The sequence below is a fragment of the Aotus nancymaae genome, unplaced genomic scaffold (assembly GCF_030222135.1).
Source record: "Aotus nancymaae isolate 86718 unplaced genomic scaffold, 86718_ANA_hifiasm-v0.15.2.pri h1tg000040l, whole genome shotgun sequence".
NCBI lineage: Eukaryota > Metazoa > Chordata > Mammalia > Primates > Aotidae > Aotus > Aotus nancymaae.
In genome coordinates this window covers 67034651-67057414 of record NW_026988454.1, presented here as the reverse complement: position 1 = coordinate 67057414, position 22764 = coordinate 67034651, and the positions used below count along the sequence as shown (strand labels likewise).

The window sequence follows — 22764 nt, the reverse complement described above, 5'->3', positions numbered from 1 at the left end:
TTAATGAGCATGGAATATCTTTTTTGCATTCTGTTTCTTTCATCAGGTATCTATGTCTGTGTATTTTTTATCAGAGTTTTATAGTTTTTCTTGTATAGATATATGACTTCTTTGGTTGAATTGAATACTAGGTATTTTATATCCTTTGTAGCTATTTTGAAGAAAATTGCATTCTTGATTTTTTTGTCAGATTTTTCATTACTGCATATACAAATACTATTGATTTTTATATGTTCATTTTGTATCCTGCAACTTTACTGAATTCATTTATGAGTTTTAATAGTTTTTTCGTGGAGTCTTCAGGTTTTTCTAAACATAATATCATGCCATCTGTGAACAAGCCTATTTGACTTTTTCCTTTCCAGTATGAATGCCCTTTATTTCTTTCTCTTTCCTAATTGCTCTGGCATTATGTTGAATAAAAGTGGTGAAAGTGGGTATCATTGTCTTGTTTTGGATCTTATAGAAAAGGCCTTCAATTTTTCCCCATTCAGTGCAAAATTAAATATTGGTATGTCATGTATGGCCTTTGTTACTTTGAGGTATATTTCTTTTATAACCAGTTTGATGAGGGTTTTATCAGAAAGGGATGCTGAATTTTATTGAATGCTTTTTTGGCATTTATTGAAATCATATGGTTTTTGTTCTTGGTGCTGTTAATGTGATATATCAAATTTATTGATTTGTGTATGGTGAACTGTCCTCACATTTATTGATTTCTGTATGGTGAATTTTACTTGCTCGTAATATATGATCTTTTTAATGTGTTGTTGAATTCTGTTGGCTGGTGTTTTGTTGAGGAGTTTTGCATCTATGTTCATCAGTAATATTGGTCTGTAGTTTTCTTTTTTTGTGTATCTCCGGTTGGTTTTTGTATCAGAGTAATGTTGGCTTTGTAGAATGAGTTTGCAAATATTCCTTTCTTTTCATTTTTTTTGGAAGTTTGAAGAGAATTGATATATAATTATTTAAATGTTTGGTAGAATTCAGCAGTGAAGCCATCAGGTCCTGGACTTTTCTTCGATAAAAGACTTTTTGTTACAGCTTCAGTCTCCTTATTCACTATTGGTTTGTTGAGGTTGTTTATTTCTTCATGGTTCAATCTTGGCAGGCTGTATGTTTCCAGGAATTTATTTATTTTCCCTAGATTTCCCTGTTTGTTAGCATTTAGTTATTCATTACAGTTTCCCACGATTCTTTGTATTTCTTTTTTATCTTTTTTTTTTTAATTGCATTTTAGGTTTTGGGGTACATGTGAAGAACATGCAAGATTGTTGCATAGGTGCATACATGACAGTGTGATTTGCTGCCTTCCTCCCCTTCACCTATATGTGGCATTTCTCCCCATGCTATCCCTCCCCAGCTCCCCACCCCCCGCTGTCCCTCCCCTATTCCCCCCCTACAGACCCCAGTGTGTAGTGCTCCCCTCCCTGTGTCCATGTGTTCTCATTGTTCAACACCCGCCTATGAGTGAGAACATGCGGTGTTTGATTTTGTGTTCTTGTGTCAGTTTGCTGAGAATGATGGTTTCCAGGTTCATCCATGTCCCTACAAAGGACGCGAACTCATTGTTTTTGATGGCTGCATAATATTCCATGGTGTATATGTGCCACATTTTCCCTGTCCAGTCTATCATCGATGGGCATTTGGGTTGGTTCCAGGTCTTTGCTATTGTAAACAGTGCTGCAATGAACATTCGTGTGCATGTGTCCTTATAGTAGAACGATTTATAATCCTTTGGATATATACCCAGTAATGGGATTGCTGGGTCAAATGGAATTTCTATTTCTAGGTCCTTGAGGAATCGCCACACTGTCTTCCACAATGGTTGAACTAACTTACACTCCCACCAACAGTGTAAGAGTGTTCCTATTTCTCCACATCCTCTCCAGTATCTGTTGTCTCCAGATTTTTAATGATCTCCTTTCTAACTGGCGTGGGGTGGTATCTCAATGTAGTTTTGATTTGCATTTCTCTAATGACCAGTGATGATGAGCATTTTTTCATATGTTTGTTGGCCTCATATATGTCTTCCTTTGTAAAGTATCTGTTCATATCCTTCACCCATTTTTGAATGGGCTTGTTTGTTTTTTTCTTGTAAATCTGTTTTAGTTCATTGTAAATCCTGGATATCAGCCCTTTGTCAGATGGGTAAGCTGCAAAAATTTTTTCCCATTCTGTTGGTTGCCGATTCACTCTAACGACTGTTTCTTTTGCCGTGCAGAAGCTGTGGAGTTTGACTAGGTCCCATTTGTCTATTTTGGCTTTTGTTGCGAATGCTTTTGGTGTTTTGGTCATGAAGTCCTTGTCTACGCCTATGTCCTGAATGGTTTTGCCTAGATTTTCTTCTATGGTTTTTATGGTGTTAGGTCTTATGTTTAAGTCTTTAATCCATCTGGAGTTAATTTTAGTGTAAGGTGTCAGGAAGGGGTCCAGTTTCTGCTTTCTGCATATGGCTAGCCAGTTATCCCAACACCACTTATTAAACAGGGAATCCTTTCCCCATTGCTTGTTTTTGTCAGGTTTGTCAAAGATTGGATGGTTGTAGATGTGTTGTGTTGCCTCCGAGGCCTCTATTCTGTTCCATTGGTCTATATCTCTGTTTGGATTCTTTGTATTTCTGAGGTCTCAGTTGTTATGTTTCCATTTTTTGTTTCTGATTTTGTTTATTTGGATCTTCTCTCTGTTTTTCTTAGTCTAGCTAAAGGTTTGTTGGTTTTTTTTATCTTTTTGAAAAACCAACTTTTCATTTTGTTGATCGTCTGTATTTTTTTTAGTCTCAATTTTATTTATTTCTTCTCTAATCTTCATTATTTCTTTCCTGCTACTAATTTTGGGTTTGGTTTGACCTTACTTTGCTAATTCTTTAAGGTACATTTGTGGGTTGTTTAAGTATTTCTGCTTTTTTGATATAAGCATTTATTGCTATAAAATTTCTTGTTAGTACTGCTTCTGCTATATCTGATAGATTTTGTTATGCTGTATTTCAATTTTCATTTGTTTCAAAACAATTTTTAAATTTCTTTCTTAATATCTTCATTAACCCACTGATATTCAGGAGCATGCTGTTTAATTTATATGTGTCTGTGTGGTTTCCAATGTTCCTCTTGTTATTAATTTCTAGTTTTAGTCCACTGTGGTCTAAGATACTTGCTATAACTTCTACTTTTTTGAATTTAATCAGATGTGTCTTGTGGCTTGATAGGGTTATTCTGGGGAATATTTTATATGCTGATGAAAAGAATTTTCATTCTGCAACAGTTGGGTGAAATGTTCTGTAAATGTCAAGTCTATTAGGTCTAGTGTGTAGTTTAACTTTGCTGTTTCTTTGTTGATTTTTTGACTGGATGATCTGTCGATTACAGAGAATGGTGTGTTCAAGTCTCTGTCTATTATTACTTGGCAGCCTCTCTTTTCCTTCAGATCTATTAGTGTTTTTTCTTTATATTTGGGAGCTCCAATGTTGGGTGCAGAGATACTTAAAATTGTTATATCCTTTTGCTGAATTGACTCCTTTATCGTTATAGAGTGAGCTTCTTTGTCTTCTTTCACAGTCATTGATTTGTAGTCTATCTATTTTATCTAAATATAGCTACTCTTGCTCTCTTTTTTGATCTTCAGTTGTATGTACTGTCTTTTCCCATCTCTTCACTCTCAGTCTATGTGTGTCTTATAGGTGAAGTGGGTTTTTTGTTGGCTGCATATAGTTGAGTCTTGTTTCTTTATTAAGCCACTCTCTGCCTTTTAACTGGAAAATCAAGACCGTTTACATTCAGTATTATTATTGATAAGTAAGGACTTAACTACTGCCATCTTGTTGCTTGTTTTCTGGTTTTGTAACGTTTCTCTTCCTTTCTTCTTTTCTTACCATCTTCCTTTGTGGAAAAGTGATTTTCTCTAGTGGAATGTCTTAATTCATTACTTTTTATTTTTAAAATCTATTATGGATTTTTGCAATGTGGTTACAGTGATGCTGCCAAAAACTCTTACACATATAACAAATTATTTTAAAGAGATGATAATTTATCTTACATCACAAAAAATAGAAGCAAAGAAAAAAATGGAAAAAATTTTATACTTTAACTCCATTCCCCCATATTTTAACTGTTAGTTGTCTCAATTTACATATTTTCATATTATCTGTCTCATAACAGGTCGCTATAGCTGTTATTGTTTTTGATAGATTCGTCTTTTGGGTTTCATGTTAGAATTATGAATGGATTGTATACCACAATTATAATATTAGAGTATTTTAATACTTGCTGCTTGTTGCTTTTAAATGTATTTAGTTTTATCCAGGGGTTTCATACCTTCAAATGTTTTCTTTTTGCACATTAGTGTTTTTTTTCTTTCTTTCTAAGAGAAGAACTCTTTTTAGCATTCCTTGTAAGACAGATCCGGTCATGGGGAATTCCTTCAGCTTCTTCTTGTCTGGGAAACACTTTATCTCTTCTTCATAGTTGAAGGATAATTTTGCTGACTGCAGTATCTGGTTTTTTTTTTTTTGCAGTTTGAAAGTGTCATTTTACTTCCTCTTGGCCTATATGGTTTCTGGTAAGAAGTCCATTTCCAGATGAATTAGAGCTCCTTTATATGTTATTTGCTTCTTTTCTCTTCCTGATTTTAGAGTTCTATCTTTTTCTTTGACTTTTGAGAATTTATTATCTTCTTTGGAGAGAGTCCCAAGCAGATAATAAATTTTGGGTTGATTTTGTTTGGTGTTCTCTGATTTTCCTACATCTGGATATTTACATCTTTCTCAAGTCTTGGGAAATTTTCTGTTATTTCTTTGCATAAGCTTTCTACTCCTTGCTCTTGCTCAACTCCCTCTTGAACATGGATAAGTCTTAGATTTGGTCTTTTGAAGTAATTTTTTCTGTATCTTCATTTCTTTTCATTCCTTTTTTCTTTCTGATTATTTTTAAATAGCCTGCCTTCAAGCTCACTAATTCTTTCCTTTGCTTAACCCATTCTGCTGTCGAGAATTTTAGTAACTTTTTCAGTTCAACAAATGTATTTCTCAGTTCCAAGCTTTCTTTTTAATGTTTTAAATTATTTCAATCTCTTATGTTAAATTTCTCTATTTCTGAATTGCTTTTCTGTGTTATCTTGGAGATCACTGAGTTTCCTTAAAATTACTATTTTGAATTATTGGCCAGAGAGCTCACATATTGCTGTCTCATTAAGGTCAGTTACTAGTTCCCTGCTTTGTCCATTTGGGGAGATCATGGTTTACTGTTTGCTGTTGCTTCTTGTGGATGCACATCTACATCTTTGCACTGAGGATTTGCTATTTATTTCAGTCTTCTCTGTCTGACTTGTTTAGGTTTTTATTGCATATATTTGCCTAGAGATTATTTGGCTCTAGGTGATGCCTTAACCACCTAGTTTGGCCCTCAGAAAATCAAAAACAAATATACAGCACCGAGGTTATTATTAGCGATATCCCACAACTCCAGAACTCAAATATGAGGATGAGACGCTAGTAACCCATCAGTCACAGCCTCTCCTTAATGGGAGAGGTCCCAAAGAATATATCCTGGAGGTGTGGGAAGCCTGGCTAGGGGTTTGTGCCCAGAACACCTGCTGAATGTACCTCCTGCAGTGTGGTGCTGTTGAATAGCCATTCAGATTTAGTGTCTTCTTTGGCTGAGTTACAGAGCAAATGTCCCACCTATCCACTTTGTCTCTGTCTGTTCTCAGGGATATTTCTCCCTTCCAGCACTTGTGATACTTTCCATAGGTTAAGGCAGAGACATGTATTTTGTTAGGGAACCCAAGGTGGTGGGAAAGCTGGTTGTCTACCTTGATCTCAGTTTTTTCAGAGTAGAAACTTGAGTTGGGGGGAAGTTTTTCATGTGTTTGGTGTCAGGCAGAATGGGGGAGAGGGTGTCATGGATGTGGAAGTCTGACTTTGTTACAGTCTGCTTAGAGGTTTTTTCATTTTGTTTTTTTCACTTCTCTGAAGCCCAAGGAACCGTCTCATCCTCATATTTGAGTTCTGGAGTTCTGGGATATTGCTAATGATAACCTTGGTGCTGTGTATTTGTTTTTTATTTTCTGAGGGCTTGTTGGGGGTGCAGTTAGCTTGCTTCTATGCTGCCATTTTGGAACTGGAAGTCCAATCCTATCTATGCTACACTGTTATGTTCTAAATGTTTGTGTTCCCTCAAAGTTCCTATGTTGAAAACCTAACCCCCAATATAATGGTATGAGGAAGTGGGGTTTTTGGGAAGTAATTAAATCATGAGAGTAGAGCCTTCATGGATTGGAATAGTGTCCTTATAAGAAGGGACACAAGACAGCTTGCTTCCTGTCTCTCTTTTTTGCCACATAAGGCTAGAATGAGAAGCTGGCAGACTGCAACCTGGAAGAGGGCTGTCATCAGAACTTGACCATGCTGGCACTTTCATCTTGGACTTCCAGCTTCCAGAACTGTGAAAAATAAATTTCTATTGTTTATAAGCCATCTAGTCTATAATGCTTTGTTATATTAAACTGAACAAGACATTCACACATATGAATTTTTTTTTACTGGATTTGTGCATTTGCAGGTCCTTTACCTCCATTCTTCTTTGGCTATGTCCACATAATGCAGAAATGACTCATCTATTTGATAAGTGATGGAGTAGGAGAAAGGAATCTGCCAGGCTGATATGAGACAGCACATGGAAAAATATCTAGCAGTTATTGGCCATTGGTAGTTGCTCAAAGAATTTAATCATGAATTCCAATTCTGTGTTCACATATCAAATTAAAGACTTTTAATTTCTTTTTAAATTACATTGTATAAAATGGCTATGATAGTTCTATTAGTTTCCTAGGAAGGCTGTAAGAAATTAGCAGAAACTGGATAACTTAAGACTATAGAAATTTATTCTCTCACAGTTCTGAAAGCTAGACATATGAAACCAAGGTGCTGGCAAGTTTGGTTCTTTATAGGTTCTGAAGGAGAATCTGCTCTATGCTCCCTCCTACCCGCTCTGCTGGTTTCTGGCAATCCTTGGTGTTCCTTGGCTTACACACATATCACTGCAATCTCTGCCTCTGTCTTCACATGTATTCTCTTTTCTGTGTGCCTCTGTGTTTCTTAAAATCTGCTTCTCCTTATCAGGACACAGTCATTGGGCCTACCCTAATCCAACATGACCTTAATTTAGCTTGATTACATCTGAAAAAACTCTATTTCAAAATGAAGTCACATTCACAGGTATGGGGGGCGCTGGTGTAGGACTTGAACATATCTTTACAGGGGACACAATTCAAGCAAACTACAATTGCATACTGATGAGGTTTGACTCTGGGTGACTCTGGAAATTCTTTACCTCCCTTGATTGCTGCATTCCCACTGCATCTGGCTGCTATGACTCTTTAAAATCCATATTTAAATATATGTATGTCTACTGAGGTTACATGATTGAATTAAAAATCTTTTTCTAAAGGTTACCCTCCCCTTAAAAATCAAACTATCACCTTGATTGCATGTGTGGAGAAACATAAGCAGAGAAACTGGTAAGAAGAGGATCCACAAGGATGCCCTTCAAGGCTGCTCACACGTTGACAAGGAGAATGAAGTACTTCACAACTTAATTCAACTCATTCTTCTTAAGTTTTAACAACTTACCAGAGTACATCGTCAGGGGATGTCAAATCAAAAGCACAACTCTCGACACCGTCTTTAAATCTGATGACCTTCGAGTAGACCCAGACAGGCAATGCCAGGATAAAGGAAGCTGCCCAAAGGCCCAAATTGATGCGGATGGTCTTGTACCTTGTTCTCCAACTTGTCAGTCGAAAGGGTTGGACGAGGGCAAAGTACCTGCAAAGCCGGTTAGGAAGACTTTTAGAACAATCAATAAAAGCACTGAGCTCCAAGGATGAAAGGTTCACGATGAGAGTAAATTATTAGCATTATTGTGAAGCACACCTCTATCAGAGCAAAAGAAAGTTACATTTTTTAAGAGCTGCCTAGTATCTGTAGAGAAAACAATTCTTGACCCTGCAAGTGTGAATAAACCACTCACTGAAATAGCTGTTCCTTCTGTGAACACACTGATAATGGTAAAATTCTGCAGTGCAAACTCTTTCTTTACAAAGGGGCTTTTCCCATAAATGAGACTCTGGAAAGCTTTGTCTCTGAAAAGGGATTTCCTCCAGGAGGAAATGACCCTTTTCCCAGCAGGATTTACTGACACAGAGGCAGGAAGGAGGGGAATGTGTGGGGCTAAGAGAATCCCTCAGCAGAAGGGGGTTCAGGCACACAGAACAAACATTTTGCCCAGATGGCTTTACACTAAAGTCACCAGGCCCATGGAGTTTCAGCTCACAGAAGTCACAGTGAGGATGAACAAGTGTGACTAGTATACACAATGCAAATTCCTTAAGGAACTTAGGCTAGAAACCAGAGGGAAGAAATGTGCTCATTTCATGGGGAAGCATTTTTCTTTATCTTATCTCTTTTCATTTTAGAGCCAGGGGAAAAAAAGGGTAATCATTAATCAAACTTGAAATTCTGATATATCAAATACATTTGGTCCTCCAGCAAATCCAAGAATTTTTCAGAGCAAAATGAAAGCTGAAGAGTGAAAAAGAGAGCTCAGATTCAGAAGGAAGGCTATTTGAAAAAGTACAGCCTTGCTGGGGTCTGGGGGTGGTGGAGGATAGTATTAGTAGAAATTTGACAAATGTAAAAATGGTTTCTATGGTCACTTAATTTTCTCCAAGTTTTTGTAAAGCTATTTAATGAAGACTCATAAAAATGAAAAATGTCTTGTCCTCTTGTTCTTTCAATTTTGCACCAGAAGCAGGATATTTTGCATTCAGTTTAGGGACCTTTGGCATGCAGAGAGTGGATTCTGGTCAGGGCTCCACAGCTACCCATCCTTTGCACACTGCACACGCATTCCCCGTGGCTAAGGAGAGAAGAGCCTCTTTTCTCCCTGCTGGGGAAGTGGATGATGTAGTGACTGCATAGCAGCCCAGTCATCATTTTTACTGGAATTATAGGATGATGATGTCATGGCATCAAGCAATTAAGGAATCTTCTCTGATAGCATCCCTCCCCAGCTGAAAACCTTTCAGTGGTTTTCCATCGATTTTCAGAATTCCTCCCATGATCCACAGGTCTTTTTTTTCACCTGGTCCTGCCTACTGCTCAAGCTGGAGCCTATGCTAGTCTCTCCCTTGACTTCCTCAAAGCTCTTCCCATTTCAAGGTCAGGCACATGCTGTTCTACCTGCCTGACAGGATCTGCCTCTGCTTCTTCCTACTCTTCCTTCAAGTTCCTATTTAACGGTCTCCCTCTTAGAGAAGGCTTCTCTGACCACCCATTCTATACTAGGAACATAACTATAAAAGATTATAGGTAGACTCTGCTTTTCCCTCCTAGTGTGTTATCACTATGTGGAAATATTTACCTGTGGGACTCCTCACTTAATGTCTGTCTATACCACTAGAATGAAAGCCCCATGAGGGCAGGAGCCTTGATTATTAGTTTAAGGCCACTATATCCCCTGTGTCCAACAATCTCTGGCATATGGTTCATGCTCAATAAATATTTTTGAATAAATTAATGAATAAATTGCAAATTTTGGCTCCTACTTACTCTTGATGTTTTACAGAATTTATTTATAAAAGTAGCCACTAATGAAAGTCTAGGTAGCTTTCATTTGAAGGCAAACATTTTGGATGTTTATATTGTTTTTGTATGGCTATAGAGGTAAGAGTCCACTACTAAATATTCTACACACTTGCAGTTATTACTAATTAGGGAAAGAAAAATGAGTTATTGGAAACACTTGAAATGTATGATCCATAAACTGGCAATTAAAATGATTTAAATATGTAAACACTAAGGCATATTGATGGCACTGACATTTAGTTATGCTCTTATAAAGCAAGCCTCATTTCTCTTTTACAAAATTGCAGATTTTCTTAAACTTTTATGAATTTAGTAGAGTTAGAATTACAAGAAATGTGAGGAGGGAAATGGTTCCATTTTATATCCTCTTCATTTGTTTCTTACCACCTGATTTTCCAGAGTGAAGGCCAGGGGAAGGAAAGGGCAGAATGTCTTAAATGTGAAATGAAATTTTAGCATACTATGTCCATTGGATTAAAACAAAACAAAACAAAACAAAACAAAAGGCTAGGTGTAAGATACACATGCATGCATGTGTGCACACACACGCAGAGAAAAACCTGTCAATATTAGGAAATACACACAGTTGGTCTGCTCCAAGACAGAAAATGCCCATTTACTTCATTTATAGTAAGAAATTTACAGGAGAATACATCTTTTTTTTTTTTTTCCCAAAAAAAGTCAATATTCTCTTGCATCCAAGGCACAGGGTATAAAGAAGCTCATATTATCCCCAAGATGGGATTACTATTGGTATGGCCTGTACTTTAAGTTGCTTTTCTACAGTGAACCTGGTCTGTTCAAGGCCTCCTTCCTGGTGTTGGAACCCAAACAAGCTTCTGGGGCTTTTCTCACAACACGGTCACATTGGCTGGCATCAGCTGAGCTAACTAGACCTATGCCATATATTGATTTAAAAATGTGTTAATTATAAGTTGAGAAGCACATTCTATATTTTGGAAATTCTCTTGCAGAAAAACAAGGATTTTTAAAAATTTGCTATGATTATTCATTTTTTTTTAGAGTGAATGATTTATATGAACCTTGCCTTTTTTTTTTTTTTGTTCATCTAAAGAATGGCTCATCACTTCCCCACCGACAGTCCCATTTGGAAGAATGAAAGAGGCAGGGTTAAAGAAGATTTTTGGATGAACCCAGGGAAATTTAACATATCCTTCAATACATTCATTCATTCATTCATTCATTCATCAATATTTTTTGAGCACCTGAGTGCCAGGCACTGTTACACACACACATTTAGGATATATTGGTGGACAAAGACCTTTGTGGAATTTACATTTGAGGTTCAGGGTAACTAGACAATAAATCACACACTCACAGACACACAAACACACATAAAGTGATTTATGTAATATATTTGTATCCAAGGAAAAAGACAGTAGATCAGAGCAGGAGGATTAAATATGTTGGGTTAAGGTTGGGTTGGGAAGAAGGCAGATGGAGATTTTAAGTGGGTTGCTCTGGAAGACAGAGTAGCACTGTTGGAAATACTATGGTTGTCTTTAGGCCCTGTTTCTGTTTGGGGTGAGCTGCTAGGACCTGGTGTGGACATTCTGCATCTGGATAATGCAGGTCTCATCCTAGATTGCAAGTTTTCTAGACAGGCCAGATAGTGGGGCAGTTACAACTACCTGCCATTTCTACAGTCCGATGACTTGGATCTGAACTGAGCTCTCCCACTCACTGACTCCATAAGTAGTGACCACCATCATCATCTCCTCAAACAACATTAGCTTACATGGATGGTGAAAAGGGCTAGGGCACATTCCAGGACATAGTGGAATACATTTCTAATGATATAAAACGACAGCATTTGTATTAACCAATCACAATAATGTTTGTAAAAGATGGTCTTCCTGGCACTGGGAAATTGCTTCATGGTTGTATAGGAACCTCTACTCCACCGATTCCTTAGAGCTGTGAAGTAATAACAAGTATATGAGACAGTAAACGTATCAGAAATAGCCCTGGACAGGGACTAAGGAAACCTACTTTAATTCTTGGCTCTGCCACTAATTCTCTGTGTCCTTCTAGCAAATCTCCTCACCTCTCTGGGCCTCAGTTTTCTTACTGTAAAAATGATGGGGGAAATTCATTCCAGTTTCTAATATTTCATGGTTTTGTGATTTTCTTCTTACAGTGAATTGTAAATAAAGCAGAGTCAAAAAGAATGATTAGAAAAAAAGAGATTGTTGTGTTTTATTTTCCATTAAAAATAGACCTCTGTGAAAATTAAACAAAATATTCTTAAGTAATCAGTCCTGAAGTGAAACAAACAAACGAAGAAGAGCTGTGCTGTTATAAACCAAAACTGATGTTGCTTAAATTGGAATGAGCTTGGGGAAGCACAGGCACTGCTGAATTATATTAAGATATTTCGAAGTCCTTCACTTACCTGTCCACACTCATTACAGTCATGATGGCACTACAGGCAAATTGGTTGCAAGTATCTAGGGATGTGATGATGGTGCAGAGAGGGCCCCCAAACACCCACTCTCCTCCTTGGACCCACTGGTGAATAAGAAAGGGCATTCCAACTATGTGGACCAAATCAGCCACAGCCAGGTTGCAAATATAGATGTCAGGGACTGTTTTTTTCCTGGATCTGAAAGAGATGGAGGAAACTGAGGATTGACATTGAATGTATGCAGACTCTTCAATATATGCTACTTGATACAAATTTTTAATTGCCATAATGCATTTTAAATGTTAAAGGAAAACCTACACAAATGCATAGAGGAAATGCCTAGACTTGTGTATATTTAAGCATTTTGAACTATTTATTTGGTAACTTACCGTGGTGGTTTAAAAATATGTCCACAAGTCAGGTTCAGTGGCTCGCGCCTGTAATCTCAGCACTTTGGGAGGCTGAGGTGGGTGGATCATCTGAGGTCAGGCATTGGAGACCAGCCTGGCCAACATAGTGAAACCCCATCTCTACTAAAAATACAAAAAATTAGCTGGGTATGGTGGCAGGCACCTGTAATCCCAGCTACTAGGGAGGCCAAGGCAAGAGAATCGCTTGAACTCAAGAGGCAGAGGTTGCAGTGAGCCAGGATCACACCATTGCACTCCAGCCTGGTCAACAAGAGCAAAACTCCATCTCGAAAAAAAAAATGTCCACAAATTCTTTGATATTCCTTTCAATAGTTGAAGCCTAATTCCCTCTCCTTGATTACTGATCTTATTAATTTGCTTCTAACAATAAGAATATGGCTGAAGTGACAGTGTGACTTTGAAATTAGGTCACAAAGTTATTGTGGGGGTTTCTCTTTGCTCTGTTGGATTGCTCTCCCTGGTGGAAGCCTTCTGCTATCTTCTGAGGATACTCAAGTAACAGTATGGAGAGGTCCATGTGGAGAGGAACTGAAGCTCCAGTCAACAACCAGTCAGCACCAGCTTGCCAGATATGGGAGTGAGCTATCTTGGAGGTAGATCCTCCAGCTGCAGCCAAGCCTTCAGGTGACTGTAACCCTGGAAGACAGCTTGACGGCAACTTTCTGACAGATCATGAGTGAGAACCAACTAGCTAAGCTGCTCCTGTATTCCTGACCATTGGAAACATGTGAGACAGTAAATGTTTATTGTTTCAGGCCACTATGTTTGGGGTAATTTTTTTTGAGACGTTTGGGGTAATTTTTTATGCAGCAACAAGTTATACCAACTTTAAATACACTCAGGCAAAAGATTTAGTCTTTTAAATACACCCAGGCAAAAGATTTAGTCTTTACTCACTCCTAGTATTTAAAACAGCTGAAGACTGAAAATAAATGATTTCTGTTGTCTAATGCATTTTCTTCCTGTTGCAGCTGAGGCCATTGTTAAGATTTCAACAATGACTTAGAAATATTCCAGTAAAATCTAACGATTAGCAAATACTGTTAATAAAGACCCCGAGATCCAGACAGGGAGGAGAGTCATCTGAAAAGAGGGAGCTGGCAGACGGCACTGAGAATGATCTCTTGTCTCCTGTGGGGAGCAGGGGGTGGGAGAAGTGAATTCAATGCTATCTAGATGTGGCATTCTCATCACCAGATGAAATACATTTCTGAGAGCAGAAATTTAAAATTTAATTGGTTCTTATTTTAAGGAGCTGGCACATTCAATAATAAACAGGTATCATCTTTCGGAGATGCTGTTCATTAATTCAACAAACACTTTATTGAGCATCAATTATATGGCAGGCATAATATTGTGCTCTAAAGCCGTAAAGCTAAATTATGTATAAACCTTGTCATCAAGGAGCTTATCGTGTAGACATGCATAAATAAACAATCAATTAACAATTTGATAGGTGAAAACTAGAGACAAGTACAAGAAGCACAAAGAAGGGGACCCTCTCCTCTTTCCTAGGAAGTGTCAAGACAGGTTTCTTGGCAGATGTGGACAAATATGAATTTAAAGAGCATATAAGAAACAGTCCTAAGATTATGCCACAGTTGCTAGTTTACTCCTATTTCAGGGCTAGTGCTTTGCTGTTTGGAAGTTATTGTGTGTCTTCATTATTCATTGGCTACAACTTCTATAGCCCATGAACTTCATTTCTCAGCTGTCAGATTCTCATGTGAAACATCAGACGGAGTGAGCCCATCTCTTCTCCAGGCCTTGGCAGCATTTGGAGAAGTTACTGCCATGGAGTCCTTATTCAGCAACCATACCATTCAACAACACATTGTTGTTGCCACTAAAAAAACAGGTTGGTCTCTTGCCCTCAGGAACTTGGTGGCTCACACCAGAATGACCAAGTGGGAGAAGAGACAGGAAGAAAAGATCATGTCAAACAAAAGAGCAGCCAGCTGACTGTCCTTGTACTCTCATCCCCTGTCCTCTCTGGGTCATTGAGAGTGAGAAATGGAGAAGGGACAGAGAAGAGGGACAAATATTAGCAGTCAGAAAGAGCTCCAAACTAAAAAAAAAAAAAAAAAATCATAAATCTTAGTCTATAAATAGATGTTATTTGCATGTGAATTGGGGTATAAACCATAAGCAGTTGCTTAGGTCTCAATTGTAGCAATTAGATCCACGGCTCTTGCTTTTCTCTGGAGGGGTACCCATCGTTTACTGATAATGAATTATGGTAATTCTATTGTGGGGACAGTGCAGGCCATTAACTGGCAATTAAAAAGAATGAAATAAAGTGTTTCTAGATGATATTCTGTATAGTACAAAGAGAATTTGAAGCAATTGATAACTGTATCTGGACATAAATTACTAGGGCAATATAAATAATGCATTATATTTATTGTTGTCTTCTTTACTGAGAGCCGCAACATCAAAATTAAAAACAACTAAATAGAAATTGTAGAATCTCTAACACATAAATTATATTCCTTTTTAGGTCTCATTTATCTTCAGATTTCCTGTTGTCAGACTTCATGAGATTTATATTTCTTATGATGTATACATTTAAAATAAAATACAAAGACTTGTGATAATTTTGGCTAACATGTGTTCCATATGGTTAATGTGGTCATAGCTAATGCTCATTAATTTGAGGAATGATAAAATAAATTATGGTACTCCACACTACCACATTCAATAGGATGTAGCTGTTATAAGTCATAGTTTGAAAGAATATTTAATCAGATAGGAAAATACTTATACTATTAAGTTAAAAAAATTAAATAAATTTAGAGTCATGCTATATACATAATCAGTATTCTTTCAAGAAATTCTTTTTTTGCCCCTCCCCCCAAGAAATTGTTAAATATACATAATCAGTATTCTTTTTTAAGAAATTTTATATAATTCTTTAATTATATAAAATTATGTATATAGCATGACTCTAAATTTATTTGTTAAAAATTTTGCAGGAACAATATGTTAGGTGATGACAGTAATCACCTATTTGAGACTGATGTTTTACTTTATTGTTTGTATTTTCTGACATTCTTTCAAAATTTCTATTAAAACCATGCGGACCTTTTACAATCAGAAATAACAATATATGATATGGATTAAGTAAAACTAACAAACCGTAACACTACATATGTGGGCTGCTGTGCTTGTCATTTGCCAGCCTGTCCTCAGGCTTCTTTGCCAACTGGCTTCTGATTAGGTTTGGCCAATCAGAAGCACCAGTGGGAACTGGAGAGTAAGGAGGAAAAGAGAAGCCAGAATATTTCTTTCTCCTCTCTGCTGTCGGCATCTTGGGCAGTGGCTGCATCTCTCTCATGGTTCCAGCTTCTCCTGTAGCCCTCACTCCATGGTCCAAAATAACACTGTGGCTCCAGCTCCCACCAGGCAGCCTAGACTCCTGAGGTCTGTAAAATTTCTTTCTCTCTTTCTCCCTCCAGCTTGGGGCAGGGAGAGGAAAGTAGCATTGGGGCGAGGGATGTAGAACTGACTTCCTGCTCTTGTTAATCTCTGGGTTGCCTTACTATCCCGTTTGGCATTTAGTTGAATTAAATTGCTATCATGAGCCAATGCCAATGGATCAATAGTCATTTCCTGAAGCACTGTATTGAGAAGAATTCTGAGTCCTTACACAGACGCTATACAGGACAGACCTGTGTGATTAGAGATGACTGCTAAGGGTGAGAGTTTACAGCAGAGTTACATATTTGCCAACCCCGCTCTAGATACATAGAGTAATATAGTGGAAAGAGAACTTAACTGGGAATTTTATGTTCATTTCTATGGCATCACTCATTGTGCCCTTAGGCAAGCCATTTAACTCCTTTGGATTCCTAAGCCAGCTGAGGATATTGGCCAACTGGACCACAGCACATATGAACAGATGTTGTTGCATTGTACTCTGGCATCTAAAACATATCTGTGCAGCCAAGGATGGGGGTCAGTTCCAACAAGATGTGTGTATGGCTGACACTTGGAATGGTAGAGGGCTGGGTAGAGGGAGCTGTTAGTTATTGTTTAATCTGGGTGGGGTAAAAAGGAAGAGACCTCTGTTCTAAAACGTTTCCCATCCCTGTCAGCAACTGGAATTCTACCATTAGATAGTACTCCTGTAGGTTAACACATTGTCCATCTTGTAACCTCTGTTTCATGAATTCATAACTTAATGTGAATTAGTTGACTTGACAGGGAGATGAGGGCAGGAAGTGACAAAATGGGAACTCTTTATTTTTGGAGGATAGGGCACCTTTTATAGAGACTCTGCCCACTTCAAGGGAGTCTGTTGGTAAACAGAAGAAAGATGAGTTCAGAAGGTGGATGAGGGGACCTGACAAAAAAAAAGTTAGTCCCTTTATTGAAGTACAGGTGATTCCCAGGGCCTGCTGTGCTTGTGGAGAATAGCTGAGAGTAAAGGGGTTGAGTTCATTAATCTGTCTCCTGGGAATGCAAGAACAAAATATTATAATTGGCTCAATTTTCTGCGTACATTTTCTAAACTGGTTTCCTTTGACCTGCTAATGTACAACAGGCTACCGATGATCTGGCCTCATTATTTTACAGTCACCCTCTTAATGCACAAATCGCTTCTTGCTTTTTAAAAAAGGCACATAGAACATCTTATTCTTGAAGCTCCATCTTCCTTAAACATATTTATTTTATATATGCTTCTAGTCTTCATCTGGCAAAGTCAGAAATTAGTTCATTGCTTGCTTTCCAGCATCATTAATGATTTTACTAACTTTTAGTTCTATTGATGAATACTGGTTTTGATACAATTATTACCATAAAAGGGAAAGTCATTAAATATTGTTTAAATGTTATTTCTCCTTATTTTTATTATATATTTAATAAATAAAATATATTTATTAATAAATAAAATATTTATTAATATTTTATTTAATTCACTTGTCTGTTCAGAAAGTAACAAATAAAAGATCATGGAAAAGCATGATGAAAACATTAATACAAATTGCCTTAAAATATTTAGAGGGCAATTTGCAAACAAGTTGATAAATTCCTAGCCAAATAAATAAATAAAGGTAAGTTGCTTTCAAATGACTTTTGAAATATTAATAAATTTTTAGAGAGCAATTTGCAAAGAAAAGTATTAAAGTCTTAGCAAAAAAATTAAAACTGTTGTTTTAATTGAAAGTTGTTCCCAGTACTTTTTGATATTAAAATCTTTATTTTAAAAGCTCCATTAGCATTCCTTTATCTAATGTATATTCTCACATTACATATAAAATGATTATATGAAGAAATGATATATTGTTCACAATAATGCAAACAAATTGGTCAGTATATTAGTTCAGGTGTTTTTTCCCCACTTTTTGACTACTATTAACTTTATGTTGAAAATCTGTTTTCATAAATTATAGCTCAGAATTAACTTTAGAAGAGTTCACATTGCACATGTCTTCCTTTTTTCCAACTTTTTCTCTATATACGTAGATGGGATTAAGCTGTTATCTACTGGTGTAAATTGAGGAGTCCAAGAAATTTCTCTAGCTCAAAATATCTCTTCAACAGCTGGTCACAAGACCTGGAATCCCACACTAAAGAGTTTTTGCATATAAACATTGCCTGTAAAGATGCAAACATTTCAGAAGGGCTAGCAACTAATAAGGACTTGGTTTTTCAATGGCGGTACCAAGGCTTTTGGGTGTAGGACACCTTATATGTATCTGTAGAAGAGCAGGGCAGAAATACCGAGGGGCATGAGGGAGAGATGGAAGGAGAACTAGGCAGGTCCAATAGGCCAAAGGGGGTGAGCTAGAAACATTCTCAAGTCTCTGGCTGTTCACTCTCTACTCAGCACTATTGCCTCTTTGAGGCTCCCTTAGAATATTTGATTACTTCCATTTTCTTTCTTGGAACTTATCTGAGCCATCTTTTTCTCCTTCAAATGATTGTTTTTAATGTCTTTCTTGTATTATTTTTCAAATTATTCCATGAGTTTAGATCTCATCTTCTCCACTAGAATATCAACTTGTTAGATAGATGCTGTCAGTTTTTTGGTATTTTCATAAACCCTAGGGCAATGTGGGGCAGGCAATAGGTATTTAGTAATATATATTGAGTTGAATTTCTTCCAGCACTCAAAAAGTGTTTAAAATGCTTGATATTCATAAATGTCTTTATAGGACACAATAAGGAATGCCTGAATTTATTAAGAGTAGAATCCCAATGTACTAAATACATCTTCAGCTATGGCTGGTATAAAAAATACCATTGTTCTCTACTTCTAATTGCAGAGATGGCGAAAATGAAAGTTTGAGAGAGGGCTGGCTGATGAGATGCCACCTGGGGAAGTGACGAGTTCTGAGCCTTCTCAGGGGTGATGAGCACCATCTGCATGACCATCCTGAGGGCTCTTCTTGCTCTCAATTAAGCCTGTGAGTATTCTTTTATCTTTATGGTAAATCCAACAACTGTCTCTCTAATTTTGATGACCTCTTTGTTTTCATTAGTTTTGGAGAAAATAGCCTAGAATTCGGAATAAGATTTGAGTTCAATTGCCAGGATTGCTCTTCACTAGCTCTGTGATGCTGGACCAGTTATTTAGTCATCTGAGCCTCTTTCCCAAAATAGCTGTAATAATAGTACTGACGTTTGGAGACTAAATGAATTCACAACTGTGCTTTTTAAGTGTAATTTGTGCCACAAAAGTTTGTTGCATGTATTAATATGATGCTGAAAACACCTATTAGGTAGCACAGCTTGGGCATCCCTAACTTGAAAATCTAAATCTGAAATGCTCCAAAATCTGAAACTTTCTGAGGAATAACATGACCCTACAAGTAGAACATTCCACACCTGACCTCATCTGATGGGATGCAGTCAAAATGCTGCTGCACAACAGACAGCGTCTCCAAGGGAAAAATGGCCCTCCTAGCCCCCTCAGCTGCTATTTCGCAGCCAATGCAGGTATTCTGGTGATGTTACTAAGCTGCCTAGTTACCCTGAACACATTATTTTTTCACTGTATTAGTGGTATTAATGGTCATAGTTTTTACTGCTAAGTACATTTGTTTGAATAAGTGTAAGAAAGTGATTGTTTATCAGTTGGATGTAAATATGGAGTCAGAAATGACAGTGATGCCAAACCACCACAGATGTCCACATGGGTGGCTGAGAGAGTGATGCCTTTGTTTTCTGATGGTTCGATGCACAGAAACTTTGTCTCATGCATAAAATTATTTAAAATATTACATAAAATTACTTACAGGCTATGTTTATAAGGTGCAAATGAGACATAATGAATTTTATGTTTAGACTTGGTCCCATCTCAAGGATATCTCATTATGTATATACAAACAGTGCAAAATAAAAAAAAATTGAAATTTGAACCACTTCTGGTCCCAAGCATTTTGGATAAGGGATATTAAACTTGCAGTCTAAAATATCTTTTGTAACATATAAATATGGACAAACATTTTAAAAGTGGCGATTTTAAGTATAATCAGAAATCAGGATGAAAAGGTTAACATCCTATATTTATTAAAACCAGCAAAACTTACATGTGAAAATAATCAGGATAGCAAATATATATCAACTGGTTATAGGGCTTGTGTGCATTAATTCTGAGTCCATTTGGTCAAGTCCCTAGAAAACAAATAATCAGTTCTTATTCTCCAGGTGAAATCTTATGCTCTACTTGAGACAAAGAAATTACCTGAATTAGGTGGGAGATGTGGTACCCAGGCAGTAGGTACTGGGGGGCAGATGTCTCTCAGTTTGAGTAATATAGGCTGGTCTACATGAAGGAGAACAGCCCATGACTCCCTGCATCCTCTGGTGATCAGATAAAGTCTCTCTTTTGCCCAAGTGAGTAAAAGAATCTCTTTCACCTGCCTAAACAGGTCAGCTTTTTAGGATAATTCTTATTGCTGGTAAATAAATTGTTGCATTGCAATTTCAAATTCTACCCAGGCCCTAGTCCTAGAGATTCTGAGTTAATGGATCTGGGGTGAAACTGCATATCAGGAGTTTTTAAAGCTCCCCAGGTGATTCTAATATGCAGCTAAGACTGAGAATCATTGCTCTAAAATCTCACTGACCCAGCAGTAAGCATTGGCCTAGGTCTTAGCTTGTTGAGATCTGCAACTGAGATGTTACCTAACACATGATGAAAGTACTTGTAGAGTCTTCTTTACTTATCTTAATTATCTTAAGCAAATATTTCCAAAATTGCATTTAATTAAGCAAAATACTACAGGGGAAAGGATTTATTTTGGGAGATTTGAATGTAGTTTTCTAAAGTATGGAAGGAAGTAAAAAGGAGCCCTTACCTTATTATAGTGAATACAATGAGGATGTTGCCAACCAGCCCTGTTGAACAGATAATCCCAATTATGGAAGGGAGGATGACTGTATCTACAACACTGGCAGTTTGATAAGCAAATTCTTTATTCCAGGATTTGTTTAAAAGTTCAGTAGAGGTGTTCCAATAAGATGAGTGAAATGGATTCATTGTTCATGGACTTCCAGGAATTAAAGCTGTGAAGTAATAGGAAGTGATTGATTTAGTGAACATTCCCTCAATAGAATTTCCTTTACTTAATTCAAATAATATTTACTGGGACCTCTTTTTTTTTAACCAAGATTCCATGGAACTCAGGATTCCAGAGTGAGTATGATTGGTCCTTGTTCATAACAATCTCACAGATTACCATAAAAGATAAATAAATAGCAAGTTACAGAACAGCATGAGAAGCCCCATGATAGTCTTTGTATCTTACCACATCTTACTGTATTACATGTTTTGTGCATAGCTGACATTTACTTAGTTTATACTGGTCCTGGTTGTTTATAGATCACATCTATTCTTATTGGTCTGTAGATCTGTTCATATTGCCTAGTACTCCTGTAACACTTATGTTGTTAAATATATCCTCTCTGTCTGCTATAAAGTGCATGGGGTCTACTGAACTTGGATTGTTTAGAAACGAAATGGGTAAGCCTTCCTGATGTGATTATTGGACTATCTTGAAGTATGAGGAAGAGTTAGCTTAGCAAAATACAGGTGTGGGAAAAGCGCTGTAGCTAGCAGAGGCACCATGTGCAAAGAAGTATTCAAGGAGGAATATTCACTGCCAAAAAATAAAAAAGTAAATAAAGCCAAATAGAACTGGAAAATTATCTGCTCAATCAACTGTTTTGATAAAAGACATTTTTAAAATGTCATCTAAGTCTGGTTTTTAGCAATGATAAATTAGATTACTCAGATTAATCTTCCCACTGAAAATAAAATATGTTAGACAAAATGTGTGTGTGTGTGTATGTGTGTTTGTATTTATATTTATGTGTGTCTGTATATGTACAGCAACTAAAAAATATTCAAGATGTGAAAAACCAGTGGGCCTTCCCTGGCTGGGTTTTGAATGAGATCTTGGGAGGTAAGTGGAATACTGTAGCACCAATGCTATCTTGATCTAGAAGGCACTTATTGATGACATAACATTTGAAGTCTGGTTCCATGTCGAGAAGAAGTCCAGAGAAAAATCAGGGTCCAGGGCCTACTGAGGCTGGGGAATCTTACAGGATATCCCTTCTTCTGAGCTGAAGCCTCAAAAGCTTCATGATTAAGTGTATTGTATCTAGCTAGATTAAGGAAGTTCCCTTCTGTTCCTAGTTCATCAAGCATTTTTTTGTCATCAGTGGATTTTTAATTTAATATTAAAGATGCTTTTTCCATCAATTGAGAGAGTGATGTGATTTTAAAAAAATGTTCTTAATTTTCATTTGGTTCTTTTTCATGTCTGTCATGTTACTTTGATAATTGCATCTCCCCTGAAGAAAACTTTAATCATGGAATGCTGAACCATTTCACTTTCAAAACATGAAAGAATGTCCACTATCAGCACTTGTCTTCAATATTGGGCTTCTCTAGTACAGTGGGGAAGAAAAAAAGATAGGATGTATGAGACTTGGAGAGAAAGAAAGTCTCAGGGTTATTATTATTATGTCGCTATAAGAGAATTTAGTCAGTTTTCTGGATATAAAAACAAGCAAAAAAATTAATTATATTTCCATATATTTGCTACAAACCATTAGAAAAAGAAAATTTAAAAGAGTTAACATTTTTAACTGTTAAAAATATATATACCTAAAGCTGAACCCAACAAAAATATGTAAGAACTCTACTAGAACAATTATAACATTTTACTGATGTTAAAGAAAACTTGTAAATGAAGAAAAATACCAAGTAATTGAATTTGAAGACTCATTATTCTATAGATGTCAGT

General features: G+C 36.9%; 1 protein-coding gene across 1 annotated transcript in view; it reads right to left on the bottom strand.

The window, feature by feature from the left end:
* Positions 1–20990, bottom strand: part of MCHR2 (melanin concentrating hormone receptor 2) — a 33007-nt gene extending 12017 nt beyond the window's left edge. Inside the window, exons 1-3 of the mRNA XM_012444178.2 lie at positions 20809–20990; positions 12057–12266; positions 7625–7819 (exon numbers count right to left, since the gene is read on the bottom strand). Coding sequence (XP_012299601.2) covers positions 7625–7819; positions 12057–12266; positions 20809–20990 — 587 coding nt within the window. The remainder of the gene's footprint in view (positions 1–7624; positions 7820–12056; positions 12267–20808) is intronic.
* Between the last annotated feature and the right edge of the window lie 1774 nt (positions 20991–22764).